This window comes from Emericellopsis cladophorae (assembly GCF_022114955.1).
Source record: "Emericellopsis cladophorae strain MUM 19.33 chromosome Unknown NODE_61_length_124206_cov_123_114172, whole genome shotgun sequence".
Taxonomy (NCBI): Eukaryota; Fungi; Ascomycota; class Sordariomycetes; order Hypocreales; family Bionectriaceae; genus Emericellopsis; species Emericellopsis cladophorae.
In genome coordinates this window covers 17,824-31,790 of record NW_026250986.1, presented here as the reverse complement: position 1 = coordinate 31,790, position 13,967 = coordinate 17,824, and the positions used below count along the sequence as shown (strand labels likewise).

The 13,967-nt window shown below is 54.4% G+C and overlaps 6 protein-coding genes across 6 annotated transcripts; 4 read left to right on the top strand and 2 right to left on the bottom strand.

The window, feature by feature from the left end:
• Positions 1-1,781: 1,781 nt before the first annotated feature.
• On the bottom strand, positions 1,782-2,380 carry J7T54_000752 (longiborneol synthase; the record flags this gene model as incomplete). The annotated part of the gene is made up of 4 exons (XM_051509409.1): positions 1,782-1,955; positions 2,030-2,136; positions 2,190-2,215; positions 2,295-2,380. 4 exons carry the CDS (start codon positions 2,378-2,380, stop codon positions 1,782-1,784), a joined length of 393 nt encoding a protein of 130 aa, XP_051359574.1.
• A 1,123-nt stretch (positions 2,381-3,503) lies between these two features.
• Positions 3,504-4,066, top strand: J7T54_000751 (uncharacterized protein; the record flags this gene model as incomplete). Its single annotated transcript, XM_051509408.1, has 3 exons — positions 3,504-3,609; positions 3,661-3,779; positions 3,836-4,066. The coding sequence occupies 3 exons, from the start codon at positions 3,504-3,506 to the stop codon at positions 4,064-4,066; spliced, it is 456 nt and encodes a 151-aa protein (XP_051359573.1).
• An 83-nt stretch (positions 4,067-4,149) lies between these two features.
• On the bottom strand, positions 4,150-5,004 carry J7T54_000750 (Mediator of RNA polymerase II transcription subunit 18; the record flags this gene model as incomplete). Its single annotated transcript, XM_051509407.1, has 1 exon — positions 4,150-5,004. One exon carries the CDS (start codon positions 5,002-5,004, stop codon positions 4,150-4,152), a length of 855 nt encoding a protein of 284 aa, XP_051359572.1.
• A 773-nt stretch (positions 5,005-5,777) lies between these two features.
• Positions 5,778-7,176, top strand: J7T54_000749 (Bifunctional polynucleotide phosphatase/kinase-like protein; the record flags this gene model as incomplete). Its single annotated transcript, XM_051509406.1, has 3 exons — positions 5,778-6,483; positions 6,536-6,815; positions 6,993-7,176. The coding sequence occupies 3 exons, from the start codon at positions 5,778-5,780 to the stop codon at positions 7,174-7,176; spliced, it is 1,170 nt and encodes a 389-aa protein (XP_051359571.1).
• Positions 7,177-8,454: 1,278 nt separating this feature from the next.
• On the top strand, positions 8,455-10,182 carry J7T54_000748 (Quinate permease-like protein; the record flags this gene model as incomplete). Its single annotated transcript, XM_051509405.1, has 2 exons — positions 8,455-8,976; positions 9,034-10,182. 2 exons carry the CDS (start codon positions 8,455-8,457, stop codon positions 10,180-10,182), a joined length of 1,671 nt encoding a protein of 556 aa, XP_051359570.1.
• Positions 10,183-11,467: 1,285 nt separating this feature from the next.
• Positions 11,468-13,947, top strand: J7T54_000747 (Interferon-induced GTP-binding protein Mx-like protein; the record flags this gene model as incomplete). The annotated part of the gene is made up of 3 exons (XM_051509403.1): positions 11,468-13,288; positions 13,384-13,618; positions 13,667-13,947. The coding sequence occupies 3 exons, from the start codon at positions 11,468-11,470 to the stop codon at positions 13,945-13,947; spliced, it is 2,337 nt and encodes a 778-aa protein (XP_051359569.1).
• Positions 13,948-13,967: the final 20 nt, after the last annotated feature.

The following is a 13,967-nucleotide window of genomic DNA, read 5'->3' as shown; positions in this document are numbered from 1 at the left end:
TCATGCTGCCATCACACCTTTGCCATCACGCCTTTACAACATCGGAAGGATCGCGTACGCAATCAAGGTCCCAGGATGCCACGGTCAATACCACGGTATTGACATCATCTGAGCCCCAGGAAAAGCTACACTTGGATGACCGGGTATTGAGGTCCCATACTGGCCAACGCCGGGTATTGCCGGTTTGCAGAGGGGTCGTGTCAGACTGGACCATGCTCAATGACGACACGAAAGACAGAAGGGCGGACGGACCCTGCATGTTCTCGATGGGATTTGGCTACTCGCACCAGCAGCCGCAGTAGCAAGTACAGAGGCGGATTTCAGGTGCAGCCAGGCCTCAGTGCGTGTGCAGTTGGACATGTACTGTCTGTCGTGCTCTGGGCGTTGAACTTGCTGCTTTCGGTGCTTAGATGCTGGACTCGGGGGACCAGCAGATGCCGTGCCTGCCAGCATTCCCACGTACCAATAATAGTGAACGCCGTCATCGTGCACTGCACGCACACCCGGCCACGTGTACTGCTATTGATCATACATGCCGATTGCTGGTCTGGAGCTGTCAGTCTGTCGTGTGGATAAGTTCACATTCCAGCGCAGCGATGCCTGGGGCGATCCAACCACGTGGAAATGCGGAAGGATTGGATGCGAGGTGCGAGGTGCGTCGGGTCCGTAAGTCACGCCACGAGGCGGATAACCCCCGAGGCGTCTGCGGGGGTTGGGTAAGATATGCACGATGGGAGATCTCCGAGTCTGGACTCGTGGACTCCATGTCTGTTGCAGCAAGCAGACCGGCAGGTATCGTCAATGGCGCGCCACTTCTCTGTCTCCAACTCAAGCTAAAGACCCATAGCTGCCATGACGATCAGTCGCGTTCGAGGTCACTCATTGAGTAATCGTTCCAGACTGGACTACTCACGACTGGAGCAAGTCAAATCGTGGTCTTTGCAATTGTATTAATGGACATGAGCTGACATTGTGCACCTAGAGTGACCCCTACTGTCCTGACATGTCAGCGCTAGCTGTCCAGACTGTTCCAGTGCTCGCGTGGTATAAACATCCGCAGATGCCTCGAATCATCGCGAACTGGGATCCATGTGGCGTCATAATCAATCACCCGAAACCCCGCGATTGGCAGCTCTCTCTCTCTCTCTCTCTCTCTCTCTCTCTCTCTCTCTCTCTCTCTCTCTCTCTCTCTCTCTCTCTCTCTCTCTCTACGATAGAGCAGTGGCTGATGCCGTCAGTCCTACGGCGAAGTGGTCCTATACTTGGTCGAAGCCCATTAGTTCGAGACACCAGACCTCGGGCTTGGGCCGAGGGTGTCCAGAATGCAAGTAATTTAATTGTCCTTTGATCATCGAGCCACTTTCGGGGAGGGGATGGCCAGCTTCTTGATGGGTGTGGGTTATTGAGCTCTGTGCTGCACAGATATTTGAATGAAAACGCCCACCACAGAAAATTGCCTAGTCCGACCATCGAAACATAATTGGACGACCGAGAGCAGCCATACATCGATTGCGGATCAAGGAGGACAACTAGTCGCCGGTGATCGCTTTAATCAGCGTAGCTCGTCCAAGAACAATAATGTTTGATTCACGGGTGCCGCACGCTGAGTCCGTCTTCAGTAGTCTTCTTCCAGAGTCATTCAGGGTGGTATTCACAACATGTGCATTGGCTGTAGACGATGACAAGTGCGAGCCGTAGGATCGCAACATGAGAGTGCTCGACAATCTAGTGAACCCCCTTATATCCCCGCTTGGAACTACATACGCCATAAATGATAGCGCTCAACCTTGCTCAGCGCCATCGGCGGCCTTCTGCCATTGAGGGCGGCGGTGCGTGAAGATCTCCCGAGCTGGTGCAGCAACCGTGTCGAACAGGACAGCCTTGATGATGGCCTTGCCTGGGAAGGCAGGGGTGCGGGTCACCACGGGACTACCACCGTCACCGCAGAACGAGCGCTGTGCAAGAGACCAGTATTTCAAGATTCGTAGGTCAAGAACAACAGCGCAAGTGGGGACGTAGGGCGACCAACATCAACTTTGTTGCCTGAGTTTGCGGTCGCAATAAATGTCTTGAGGGTGCCCCTTATGTTGTGGATCTGAACCTGCTCCTCGTCCACGATATAGTTTAGTGCAAAGACTGGACGAGATCAACAATTAGTTGCGCTGTGGACTGGGTGATTCGTTACGCACGACCACCCGCTCTTTGACAGTTTGAGCTTGTAGAATGTCAGTGTCAGGTTCATCTCGCACGTCTTCGTGAAATACGGAAGACACCCAATGAACGCAAGTGCTTACCAAAAGCACGAGACTGTATTCTTCTGTAACCTCGGGTCTAACGTCACCTTGATACTCTCGCAATTGCAGTGGCCTTGGTTCGACATTATAGGTTCAATCCTTAAATCGCTTTCTTGTGTCTTTAACCCTCCGTGGCGCTTCTCGAGGATTTGGCAGAGTTGTAGTAAACTGGCACCAAGCCATTGCATCATCTGTTTGGCATGCGCATCGGGAGGTCGCCAAAGCTATCCGGGGCTTCGTATACAAGTCCGCTTCCCCAATCTCGCTCCAGGTCGCAAGTGTCCATGTGGAAAGGACACATGCGAATACTCAGGGGCTATCCGGGGCTTAGCACCGTGTCCACTAGTTTGGTTTTTGTGGTTGAGAATGCATGCCAAACTACGGAAAACAAAGACGTATCCACGTCACTCCAATTGGGACCAGCCTGAGCCCGAAGCTCTAGACATGGCAACTTTGACATGATAGAGGCGCAGCTATCCTGAGATATCTGTATACAAGTGGGAAAGTCGCATCAAACACTTGCATCAATGACTGCGTGATAATGTCTGGCGAAGGTTCAAGGGCCTCTGTAGGGTAGGTAACCACACTCTGATGCACCGTCCGCCACCATGAAAGTGTTTGGTGATCAAGATCACACAGATTGTTTCCTGCATGTCATTTATCTTATCTGTCACGCATCGCTCCCACGTTGGTGGCCGTTGACACCGCAAGATCGGCGTGGACGACTGCCTCTTGTGGCGATGCACGGGGGATCAGCTGCCGCTAGGGCCTTTGGCATATCAGGGCGATACGTAATGAGATATCAGATATAACCTCTTGGGAAGTTTAAATGAGCATCCTAGCTATGCTTAATCCGAGGCCGGATGGCGCAATGATCTTCAACAACCCACACATCCATATATGACCACACAGCCGTTCGGGTGGTGCACGCATCGGGCGACTCGGCCTCAGGAACAATCGCAGATCCCTTGATAGTCTCGGCAGCTGGTGCCGTGGGGTTTCGGTTGTGTGATTCCTCAAGATAAGCTGCATCGAGAACGGATGGTGATCTGCGATGATGCGCGGCAATGGTGGTTTCCGGGAAATGAAGCGCGAGGGAAGATATCAGCTCTGGCGTATATGAGATTATGTCATTGAGTAACGGACTAGAAAGCGCGTCTATAAAGAGCTGTCCCAGTTCGCGCCGTCAACGTTTCAATCATCCATCTCATGTTCGAGTCCTTCAACAAGAACAACCCCATCCACCTAGTCAACATGCGCTTCACCATTGCCGCCAGCCTCGCCTTTGTCGGCGCCGCTCTTGCCGTGCCCTTGCGTGAGTCAGACCCTGCTGCTCAGCGATGCAGCCACTGACATGGAAAAGAAGCCGAAAAGCGCTCCCTGATCACCGACGTTGGCAACGTCATTGCCGACCTTGAGGCTGGCCTTGGTGTCACAGAGGTCACCGAGAAGCTCGACGAACTCCTCGGGGGTGGTCTGACCAAGGTATGACCGCTTCAGGGATCCAATAGAAAAGATGCACCAAGACTGACACGCCTTAGCTTGAGGACGCCCTAGGCGTTACCTTTGCCGAGTATGCTCTTGGCCTCCTGGAGGACGGTGCTGAGCCAGGCACCGTACAGGCCATTGGTGAGGCTATCGCCATGCTGGAGGATGGCCTGGGCGTCACCGCCGTGAATGAGTTCTTGGATGAGACCACGGGGGGAGCCATCACATCCATTGAAGATGCGCTTGGCGTGACCGATGTTTTGGAGGCTCTGGGCCTCGCCTAAGTTGATACCAAGTGTATCCAACCTGTTCATATGTAGTTATTGTCGTCAGATAATCGGGACCGAAGTCCATACCCAAACCGTGGCTAGACCTTTCCTAGCATTACTCTTTGCGGCAGCACTTGAATGTTCTGTTGCGGCTGGGCGACTCTGGTATCGTGCACTTTGCGATCGATGGATTTGAAGTCAAAGACGCCCTCCAGCTCAGCCCGGATCCCTTCGAGCTGTCCTTGCGCCTTCCGCGACGCCTCGAGGTCATTCTCCTTCATGACGTGCGCCTTGACCTGCAGCACCCAGCGATTCTGGGCGTCCACGGGTGTAAGGTCCTCGAAGGCGGGAAGCTGGCTGACGGGCGGCGCTGTGGGCCCCTGGCGCTGTTCCACGGGGGTGTAGTCCTCGATCGGTCGGAGGAAGAATTGTCGTGTCAGACAGAATTCGACGTCTTCGCGGTAGAAACGATAGCACTCGTCAATCACCTCTGTCTTGAACATGCAGCTGTTGTCCGCCATGAGCGACCAAATCTTCTTCTGCTCCCACAGCTCGATTTTCTTCCTGTGCGTGATGTGCGGCCTACCCTGCGGCGCCGAGGGGAATTCTGTCCACCTCAGGATGCCCGACATGGCGTCAAAGTCCATCTCCTTTGCGTCGGCACCCATGTCACGATCCTTGAAAACGTCGTACCGGGCTTGCATGATGAAGGATTGCCGGCTCAGGGCGGCGTTGAGCTCCTTGAGGAACCATTCAGTGTCACGTCGGAGGGGTTTGTCGAGGCTCTTATAGTTTTGAAACCCGGCTGGGCGCCCAGTTGCCGAGGCACATTGAAAGTAGAGTATGCGTTGGATGGAATGCCATGACTGCATGCCGCAGATGCCGCTGAGGACAGAGAGGGCAGCTTCAAGATCGCCCTGTTCGATGAGCGCTGTGAGAAACAACTCGTACATTTTGTGGGGGGTCGGGTTGCGACGATCGAGCCTGGTCTGAAAAACAAAGAGTCGCGCTTTGCGGTCGCGTACGGGTAAGGTAAGGCGGAAGCAGTGAGCAGATGATGATGATCACAATATGGTTTCGGCTCGTTCTGAAGATGCCAGCAGCTCAACGTTCAGTCTAACGCTGAGGCACGTGACTTCGCGTTTCTTTGCTGGGCAGGCGCGGCCTGCCTCAACGGTCTCCACTCTTATCGCGCCAGCGACTTCACGTCGCCTCAGCATGCCTGAACCACAAGTTCACAACTCTAGACACGTGCAACTTGCCTTTATGAGCACCTAGACCTTCAATGTTTAGAGTATCGTCTCCGATATGTCACCGAAATCTCCTAAGCGCGAAGCCTCAGACGCGCCTATTTCCCCGCCGCCCCTCAAGCGCAAAGTGCAAAGCGGCACAACCAGTAGGCGCCTCCTCCCAAGCTTCTGCCAGTGACAGCAACGCTGACAGGACGCAAGAGAGCGCTGTCGCAAGCTTTTTCACGCCTGCGTCCCAGAAACCAAAAGAAAGGACTTCATGGACAGAGCGAGCGCCCGACGACGATTCTCTTGCAACGCTGCTCGTGGGTAGATACGAGCCAGAACAGGCTGAGGACACGACAAAAGTCAGGCGAAAAATCGCAGCATTTGACCTAGACTCCACGCTAATCACGACGGCGTCGGGAAAGACACATGCGAACAGTGCCACTGACTGGAAATGGTGGAGCAACCAGGTCCCTGGCAGATTACGGCAGATGTATGAGGAGGAGGGATACAGGGTCGTCATATTGTCAAACCAGGCCGGGCTCACACTTCATTTCGATGCAAACCACAAGGGACCCAAGGCTGGGGCGCAGAAACGGGTATCCGACTTCAAGCTAAAGTGCAACGGCGTCTTGAATCAGCTCAATCTGCCGACTACCATTTACGCAGCAACAGCAAAGGATCTATACCGCAAGCCCAGGGTTGGCATGTGGAAAGAAATGTGCGAGGATTACGACATTTCCGAGGACGAGATTGATCTTGGTGCGAGTATCTTTGTGGGCGATGCCGGCGGTCGAGTTGCCTCCGTCGCGAACCCCATCACGGGTGCTGTTGCTGCGAAAAAGGACTTTAGCTGCTCGGATCGCAACTTTGCGCACAATGTGGGCATAGAATACAAGACACCGGAGGAATTCTTTCTGGGGGAGAAGCCCCGTGAGTTTTCAAGGGATTTTGATCTGGCGAGCTTTTCGTTTGTCGAGAATGGTGCAGCTGCCGAGCAAAAGGTGTTTGAGAAGGCCAACAGACAAGACATTGTCCTCTTCTGCGGCCCGCCGGGTGCTGGCAAGAGCACGTTCTTCTGGACACATCTTCAACCACTTGGCTACGAGCGGATCAATCAGGACATTCTGAAGAGCCGAGATAGATGTATCAAGGTCGCGCGGGAGTATCTCCAGGACGGCGAGTCCGTCGTGATAGGTACGTTCACTGGAACGCAACACAGCTGCGATGCGTACTGACCCCGGAATAGACAATACGAATGCAGATGCCGATACCAGAGCCCTTTGGGTCGAGTTGGCCCGCAAAGCCAACATACCAATTCGATGCGTGTGGTTCCAGACGCCAATACATATTGCTCAGCACAACGATGCTGTCCGGTCACAGAACAAGGTCTTGAACCGCGAAGGTCGATCAGTGCTGCCGCCAATGGCTTTCAGTGGATTCGCCTCCCGACACAAGGAGCCTCGTCTGGAGGAAGGATTTCAGGACATTGTCGAAATGCCCTTTGAGTTCAAGGGCACCAAAGAAGAGTACGAAATTTGGGCAAGGTATTGGTGAAAACCACGAAGCACAGGTGGACTTGAGATGGCCGGGGAACGCCCCGACACAACACTTGTCAGCGTGACGGCCAGTCATGTCGGAACTCGCTGGCAGGACCAACCCAATCTCGCAATCATTTGCCCAACATCATCGTGCTGCGCTACGAGGGTCCTGGAATGCCGTCCGGGCGAGGAACTTGTCTCGGTCTACGAGGGGAACCACGATATCTGCGAGATGTCCGCGAGAAATCCGAGCGTGGTACCGGAGACTGCCCGACGGCCCCAGTCTGCTCGTGTCAAGGCGCCGTTCTCGAATCTCGCGATCCACCGGCTGTCCACCCAGGACGGGTAATAGATCTGCACGTGACACTGAGAGGTGTCATGCCATGTATCTGGCTGACAAGCTGCTAGATTTGCATCTTTCTGGTTAGACTTCACTTGAGACGTCTGTCTGGTCTTGGTTCTCTGATACCTGCAAAGATACCTTTGTCGGCATCGTTGGCTGTCGCTATAACAGACGACACTCGCATGGCGTCGTTGCGCATCGGTAGTCCATTGTGGAGCAATGTCAGCTATCGCCATGCCGTCAGAGCCGGGAATTGTGGACGCGTCCGCCGCGCAAGATGTGCCGTCTTTGCCGGACTTTTGACGGGATTGGAGGTGCCTGAAATCTTGATTGGTTCAACTTTCCATGCCAAGCAAAGGAAGTTGATCTTGCTTCGAGATGTGCCGAGTTGAGTGTCAAGTGTCAATCAAGCATTGTGGTTTTCTTTGTGCAGATCGCCGCCACAGCCCTCTCCGCCAGTCTACTCGGAGGCGAGAAGCAGTTCTTGCAACACTCAAACTCTTCACGAAGAACCAGCTGCGTTCGCAGAGTTTCAAGACGTCGCGTGGGATGCGCTCACACCCCCATTCGCGTTGTCCCCGTTGTGGCTCCCCTGGCTCAAGTCAGAATTTAGCGATTCCTGCGCGCCATGTTTCCATCAAAATCATACAATGCACCCATCTTAATGTGCGACTAGCAACGGAAACTGCCCGAGATTCTTTTTCCCCCCGGGGCGGGGACGTCGTGGAAGCCTGGAAGGTGGCCTCATCGTGCGATTTGTTGGGTAGGACCAAGCGGCGGCCTGCTCGGAGACTCCCCAAAGTTTGATGCTTAATGTCGACCGACTCGAGTGCCGCCGCCCAATCTACGCCGTTTATGGTCCCGCATGGACTAGTTCTCCAAATATCCCACCCTCCGTCGGGGGCCCCGCGGAGTAGTCCACAAGATCACTGTTTCTCCAACCTCCGGGGTGCCACTAGTGGCCATGGCAGTAATCCCCCCATCTATGATGGGACCTCATGCAACAATCCTAGGGAGGATTTAGACTTATACGCTGCCCCTATCATGGAGAAACGACATTCAGTGAGGGGTTTGCTGGGACCCCGTATGGGGTGAGTCGGCGAACGGGGAGGGAGGGAGCCTGCCTGGCGCCTAACTTACGTGGACCTCGCTCACCTCGTGGCACTCTCTTGGGTATATAAGACGAGCCGATCTGGTCCCCCCAACTGGTCTACTCCCCTTTGGTGTCCGAGCTACCTCCCCTCCATTCACCCTTTCGCCCAACTGTCTCACAAGACCGTCAACATGGCTGGTGGTGTCAAGAAGCCCGTCAACATCTTTCGCCTGAAGAACACCGGCGAGCCCGAAGGCGCTTTCAACTGGCGCCTGTGGTTCGCTGTTGTCTCCTTCGGCCTGCTCGGAGCCGCTCGTGGTATCGACGAGGGCCTGATCACCGGTGCCTTCAACTCGCACGACTTCCAGGAGGCGATCGACTATGAGTCTTTTTCGACTGTCGAACAGGCCAACATCAAGGCCAATGTCTCGGCCATGGTTCAGATTGGTTCCGTCGGAGGTGCCCTCATTGCCTTCACTATCTGCGATCGCATTGGCCGTATCTGGGCTACGCGTGTTCTGACGACTATCTGGGCTGTTGGCATCGCCATCTTTATGGTCACTGGCGTCAAGGGCAACCTTGGTGGCATCTACGCCGGCCGTTTCATTGCTGGTCTCGGCGTTGGTATGACGCCTGTTGTCGGTCCTGTCTACTTGGCAGAAGTAGCTCCCGCCTCGGTCCGTGGTGTTTGCACCTGTTTCTTCACCGGTGCTGTGAGTCAACCTGCGCGCATCGCCCGCTCTCTGAACATGACACTGATAACCTCATAGGTGTACATCGGAATCGTGCTTGCCTACTTTGCCAACTACGGTGCCCACCTTCACATCTCCAGCGAGAGCCACAAGCAATGGCTCGTACCCACCAGCTTGCACATCATCTTTGCCGGCATTGCCTTCATCCTGTCCTTCTTCCAATACGAGTCACCCCGCTTCCTCGTGAAGCAGGGCAAGATTGACCAGGCTGCCAAGTCCCTGGGCAAGCTCCGCAAGCAGGATCCCAGCGGCGACTACGTCCGCAACTGTATCCAGGAAATCGTCAACGCCCACGAGATGGAGAAGGAGGCCACCCGCGGTGTCGGCTGGGCCGGCAAGCTCAAGGAGATGTTCATGAACAAGAGCAACCTCTACCGATTGTGGTTGGCCTCCATGGTCCAGTTCCTTTCCCAGTGGTCTGGTGCTGGCTCCATCACCCTCTACGCCCAGGACCTCTTCGCCCTCATTGGTGTTGCCGGCGAGAGCGAGGGGCTTCTGGTGACGGCTGTCTTTGGTATCGTCAAGCTCATTGCTGCCATTAGCTGCGCCCTATTCCTGGTCGATGTCATCGGCCGAAAGCGCTCCTTGCTCATCGGCATCACCCTCCAGTGCGTCGCCATGATCTACGTGGCCGGTTTCCTCACTGCTGCTCCCAAGCTCGGCGTCGACGACAGCTGGGTCCTGCCCGAGAGCCTCAAGCCCGCGAGCCGCGGCGCGATTGCCATGATTTACATCTCCGGCATGGGCTGGGCACTCGGCTGGAACACGATGCAGTACCTCCTGACCGCCGAGCTGTTCCCTCTCCGCATCCGTGCCCTGGCCACCTCGTGGTCCATGACGCTCCACTTTGCCAACCAGTACGGCAACTCGCGTGCGGTGCCCAACATGCTGCTGCCCGTTAGTGATGGTGGTATTTCCCCCAAGGGTACCTTTTGGTGCTTTGCCGCCGTCACCTTTGTCGGTGGCCTCTGGGTCTGGCTGTTCGTCCCCGAGACCTCGGGCCGCACTCTCGAGTCCATGGACAGGCTTTTCGACCTCCCTTGGTACAGGATTGGTCTGTACGGCAACAAGGACGCCGATGCCCAGGATGAGGTGATCGACGAGAAGCAGAGGCAGGCCGAGGAGGAGCAAGGTCGTACCGAGCAGTACGAGAAGCGTGATGTTTAAGTTTCAAGCTTGGACGACATGATATGTTTAGCAAGCGAGGAATGATCTATCGTGATGCGATGAATACATGAATCTTGACTGTCGTATTTCACTCGCCAGTGCACGCGATTACTCGCAGCGGTGTGTGTAGTTGTATTGTTACCAGCCCTGTCCGCATCCAGAGCCTTCTCGCCCGAGTCAAAGCGCATCTTGCCTTTGCAGTGGGTAGTTCTTTTACTTACCGGGTGCTTCGCTGTCTCTCGCTGACTCGTCAAAACAGGGTGTCCCATGAAGGTTGCCGATCTTTGGCTCAGGGGTCGACAGGACTAGACAACTGCGCACATCCCCATCCTTCCACTACACAGACGGGGGAGTGCATTGTGCTTGGCCAATACCACCGTAACGATCTACCATATTTCGACATCGACATGTGCCCTTCCCTCTTGGCCTTCCATGCTGTACTCCATCAGTACGAAAGCTTCAAACGCAGCATGAGGAACGGTACTAGAGACTATTTAATGCATCCTGGACTTTCGGATATTGTTTTCTAGTTTTCTTCCACGTTTTACAAATTGTGGAAGCACGAGCAAGTGCATGAGGGACGAGACCAAGCAACACTTGAGCACGATAGTATCTGGGTTGTGATGGAAAGGCGAAGGTGAGGCCACACCTGCAAGTCTTCTGACCAAGTATTTCGCGGTCTTTCATAAGTGAATTACGCTCCAGCCCCCCCTAGTTTTTACCGCCCGTCTTGGGCAAATGGATTGCCGGGGTTCAGGCAAACGCAGTTGGCTGCACAGCTGCCGTGAAGGTGCATCACGGCTGAGCGCGGCTCATTCATGCAGTTGTAATGTTGCTTCACAAGTGCAAAATGACGGACATCCCCTGCACCCGTTACATTCAATGTCTGTAGATGTTCATATAATGTGCTTATTTGTGGTGTTCAAAGCCTACTTCATGTTGCACGCACAACCTTGCCTGCGTGTCCCATCATGTACTGGAACAGCGCAGGCGCCTCATTGCTCGCAGCATGCCGCCCGTGCTGTCTCACTGTGATGCATCGGCGCCTAACTGTACTGTACTGTTGTTTGACGTCTGAGTGTTTGTGTTTGGCTGGCACACATGCAGTCTGGCCGGCCTCCTGCATGCAATCGCCCCCGCTACCAAGTGCCAACTCAACGCCGTCGCGCTCAGCACCTTCTCCCTGACGCATCCAGAAAGTACAAGACTGGACAGGTGCTCCAAGTCCTGTCCCAAGGTCGCTTCAGATCAGACTTCAAGTTTCACCGTACATTACAAGCTCGCCATGGCCGTCGGCGCGCTTCGCTCGCGGGAGTATCGCGCTCTCTTTGATCTCATCGACAAATTGCGCCACCAAGGAATCTCCAAGTATGTCGACCTACCTGAAATCATTGTATGCGGCGACCAGTCTTCTGGAAAAAGCTCTGTTCTGGAAGCCATCTCTGGTCTGTCCTTTCCCACGAAAGACAACCTATGCACCCGCTTCGCTACTGAAGTAGTCTTGCGCCATACCACTGGCACTACATCGTGTGTAGCATCTATCCCTCCGGATCCCAAGCGAAACGAGCTCGAAAAGGACACACTGGCCCTCTTTTCCCCCAAGATCGATCTAGAGACGCTGGAACTGAGCAGTGTCGTTGAGGAGGCTAAGACGTGGATGGGGATCTCCGACACCAACGCTTTCAGTAACGACATTCTCAGAGTCGAGCTCTGTTCCTCTGACCAGCCTCACCTGACGATAGTTGATCTGCCCGGCCTGTTCTCGGGTATTGATAACAATCAGTCCGAGTCCGATGGAGACCAGGTGGTCTCTATGGTGCGATCACACATGAGCCGCCCTCGAAGCATCATCCTTGCGGTCATCTCGGCCAAGTCAGACATTGCTGTCCAGTCAGTCACCAAGATGTTGTCGGAAATTGATCCCAAAGGAAGGCGCACAATGGGCCTGATCACCAAGCCCGACACACTCTATGCAGGCTCAGAAAGTGAGAGCAATTTCGTGGAGCTCGCTCACAATAAGAAGAAGGTTTGTCGCTTGGGATGGCACGTCCTGCGCAACCGGGACTATCCAGAGCGTGACTTTACCGGTCAGCAGCGCGACGAGGCGGAACACAAGTTCTTCTCCAATGGACCGTGGTCTACGTTGAGTCCTCATCAGCTTGGTATCAATGAGCTGAGGCCGCGCTTGTCGTCAATCCTGCGGAAGCAAATTTCGGCTGTGCTTCCAGATCTTATGGCTGATGTGACAGCCGGCATCCAAGACTGCGAGAAGCAGCTGTCGCTTCTGGGAACTTCGCGGAGCACCGCCTCGTTGCGCCGGAAGTATCTCAGTCGCGTGAGTCACGACTATACTCGACTGACTGAAGCCGCCACCTCGGGCCACTACAGGGATCCTTTCTTTGGCGATGCTATGACCGAGTCTGGAGCTGCTAGACGACTTCGCGCCACGGTTGAGAGACACTACCGGGACTTTGAGGCGCGCATGTTGAAGCATGGTAAGACATGTCAGATCCTGGAGGATGGGACGGAGATGCCGGAGAAACCCGGGAACCACAACTATGTCTATCGCAGTGACTATGCGGAGAAAGTCAAGGAGCTGATGCGGCGGGATAAAGGCCGCGAGGTAAGCGGCACTTTCAACCCCCTTATCATCGGGGACCTCTTTCTAGAGCAGTGCAAACCATGGCAAGGCTTGGCTAGCCATCTCCAAGCTCGTGTCTCCGCCGATGCGCGTTCTCTGATCAAATACATTCTCTCAGAGACGACAGCCCCCGAGGCACGGGATGCAATCAGAGGTGTCATTGATGAGAGGATGGACAAGATCACCGACCTCATGGCTGAAAAAGCACGAGAAATACTCAGGCCACACATCAATGGTATACCCCAGACGTATAACCACTACCTCACCGATACCGTGCAGAAAGTACAGCAGGAACGCCGTGATGCCAAGTTGAAAGAGCACATGGACTGCTTTGCAGGAAATCGCATGGGTGGATACAGTGTGACGCCGGATCAGTTGCGGGCTCTCTTGCAAGATCAAATTGAACCCAACATGGAGAATAACGCTAGCTTCATGGCCATCGATTTCTCTGAAGCGTACTTCAAGGTCAGTCCCTCTGCCACTGTCTACTTTTAAGCTGGATACCGTGGACGCTTGTTCTGCGAATGCGTATTGTGGAAGCAGATGCTCACCCATCTCAGCTCGCTGCCAAAATCTTCATCGACAACATGGCACAGCTCGTTATCGAGCCGCAACTCATGGAAAAGTTGCCAAGCCTTCTCGGTCGGGATGCCGTGGACGGTTTTTCCGACGAATACATCGAGAAACTCGTCAGCGAGAGTGAGGATTCTGGACAGAAGCGTCAAGCCAGCCAGTCGAAGCTGCACATTCTCACCGGGTGCCTTGGCGACATCAAAAGTCTACAGAACCACGGTTGTGAGTATGGAACATCGTATGCTTCTCAGCTGCTAACCAAGAAAATAGACACCGCAGAACTTTCCGAGGAGTTGACCCCAAAGCCAGGGACCAATGCAGACAGCGAACACACGCAAATCGAAATGGAAACCCCGGACTCGCTCACGCCAGAACTGGAGCCCGAGACACCTGAAACAGCACAAATCAGTAAGAAGACAAAGAAGACGAAGAAGAAGAAGTCTGCTGTTCATTTGCCTGGGGAAGAAGATCCTCCAAAAGACGGCAGCTGGGCGGTTGAAGATTGTGAAAACATGCCGGAATGGCAGATCAGGAACTATCAATGGCATTGAACATAAATACACGAGTCTTC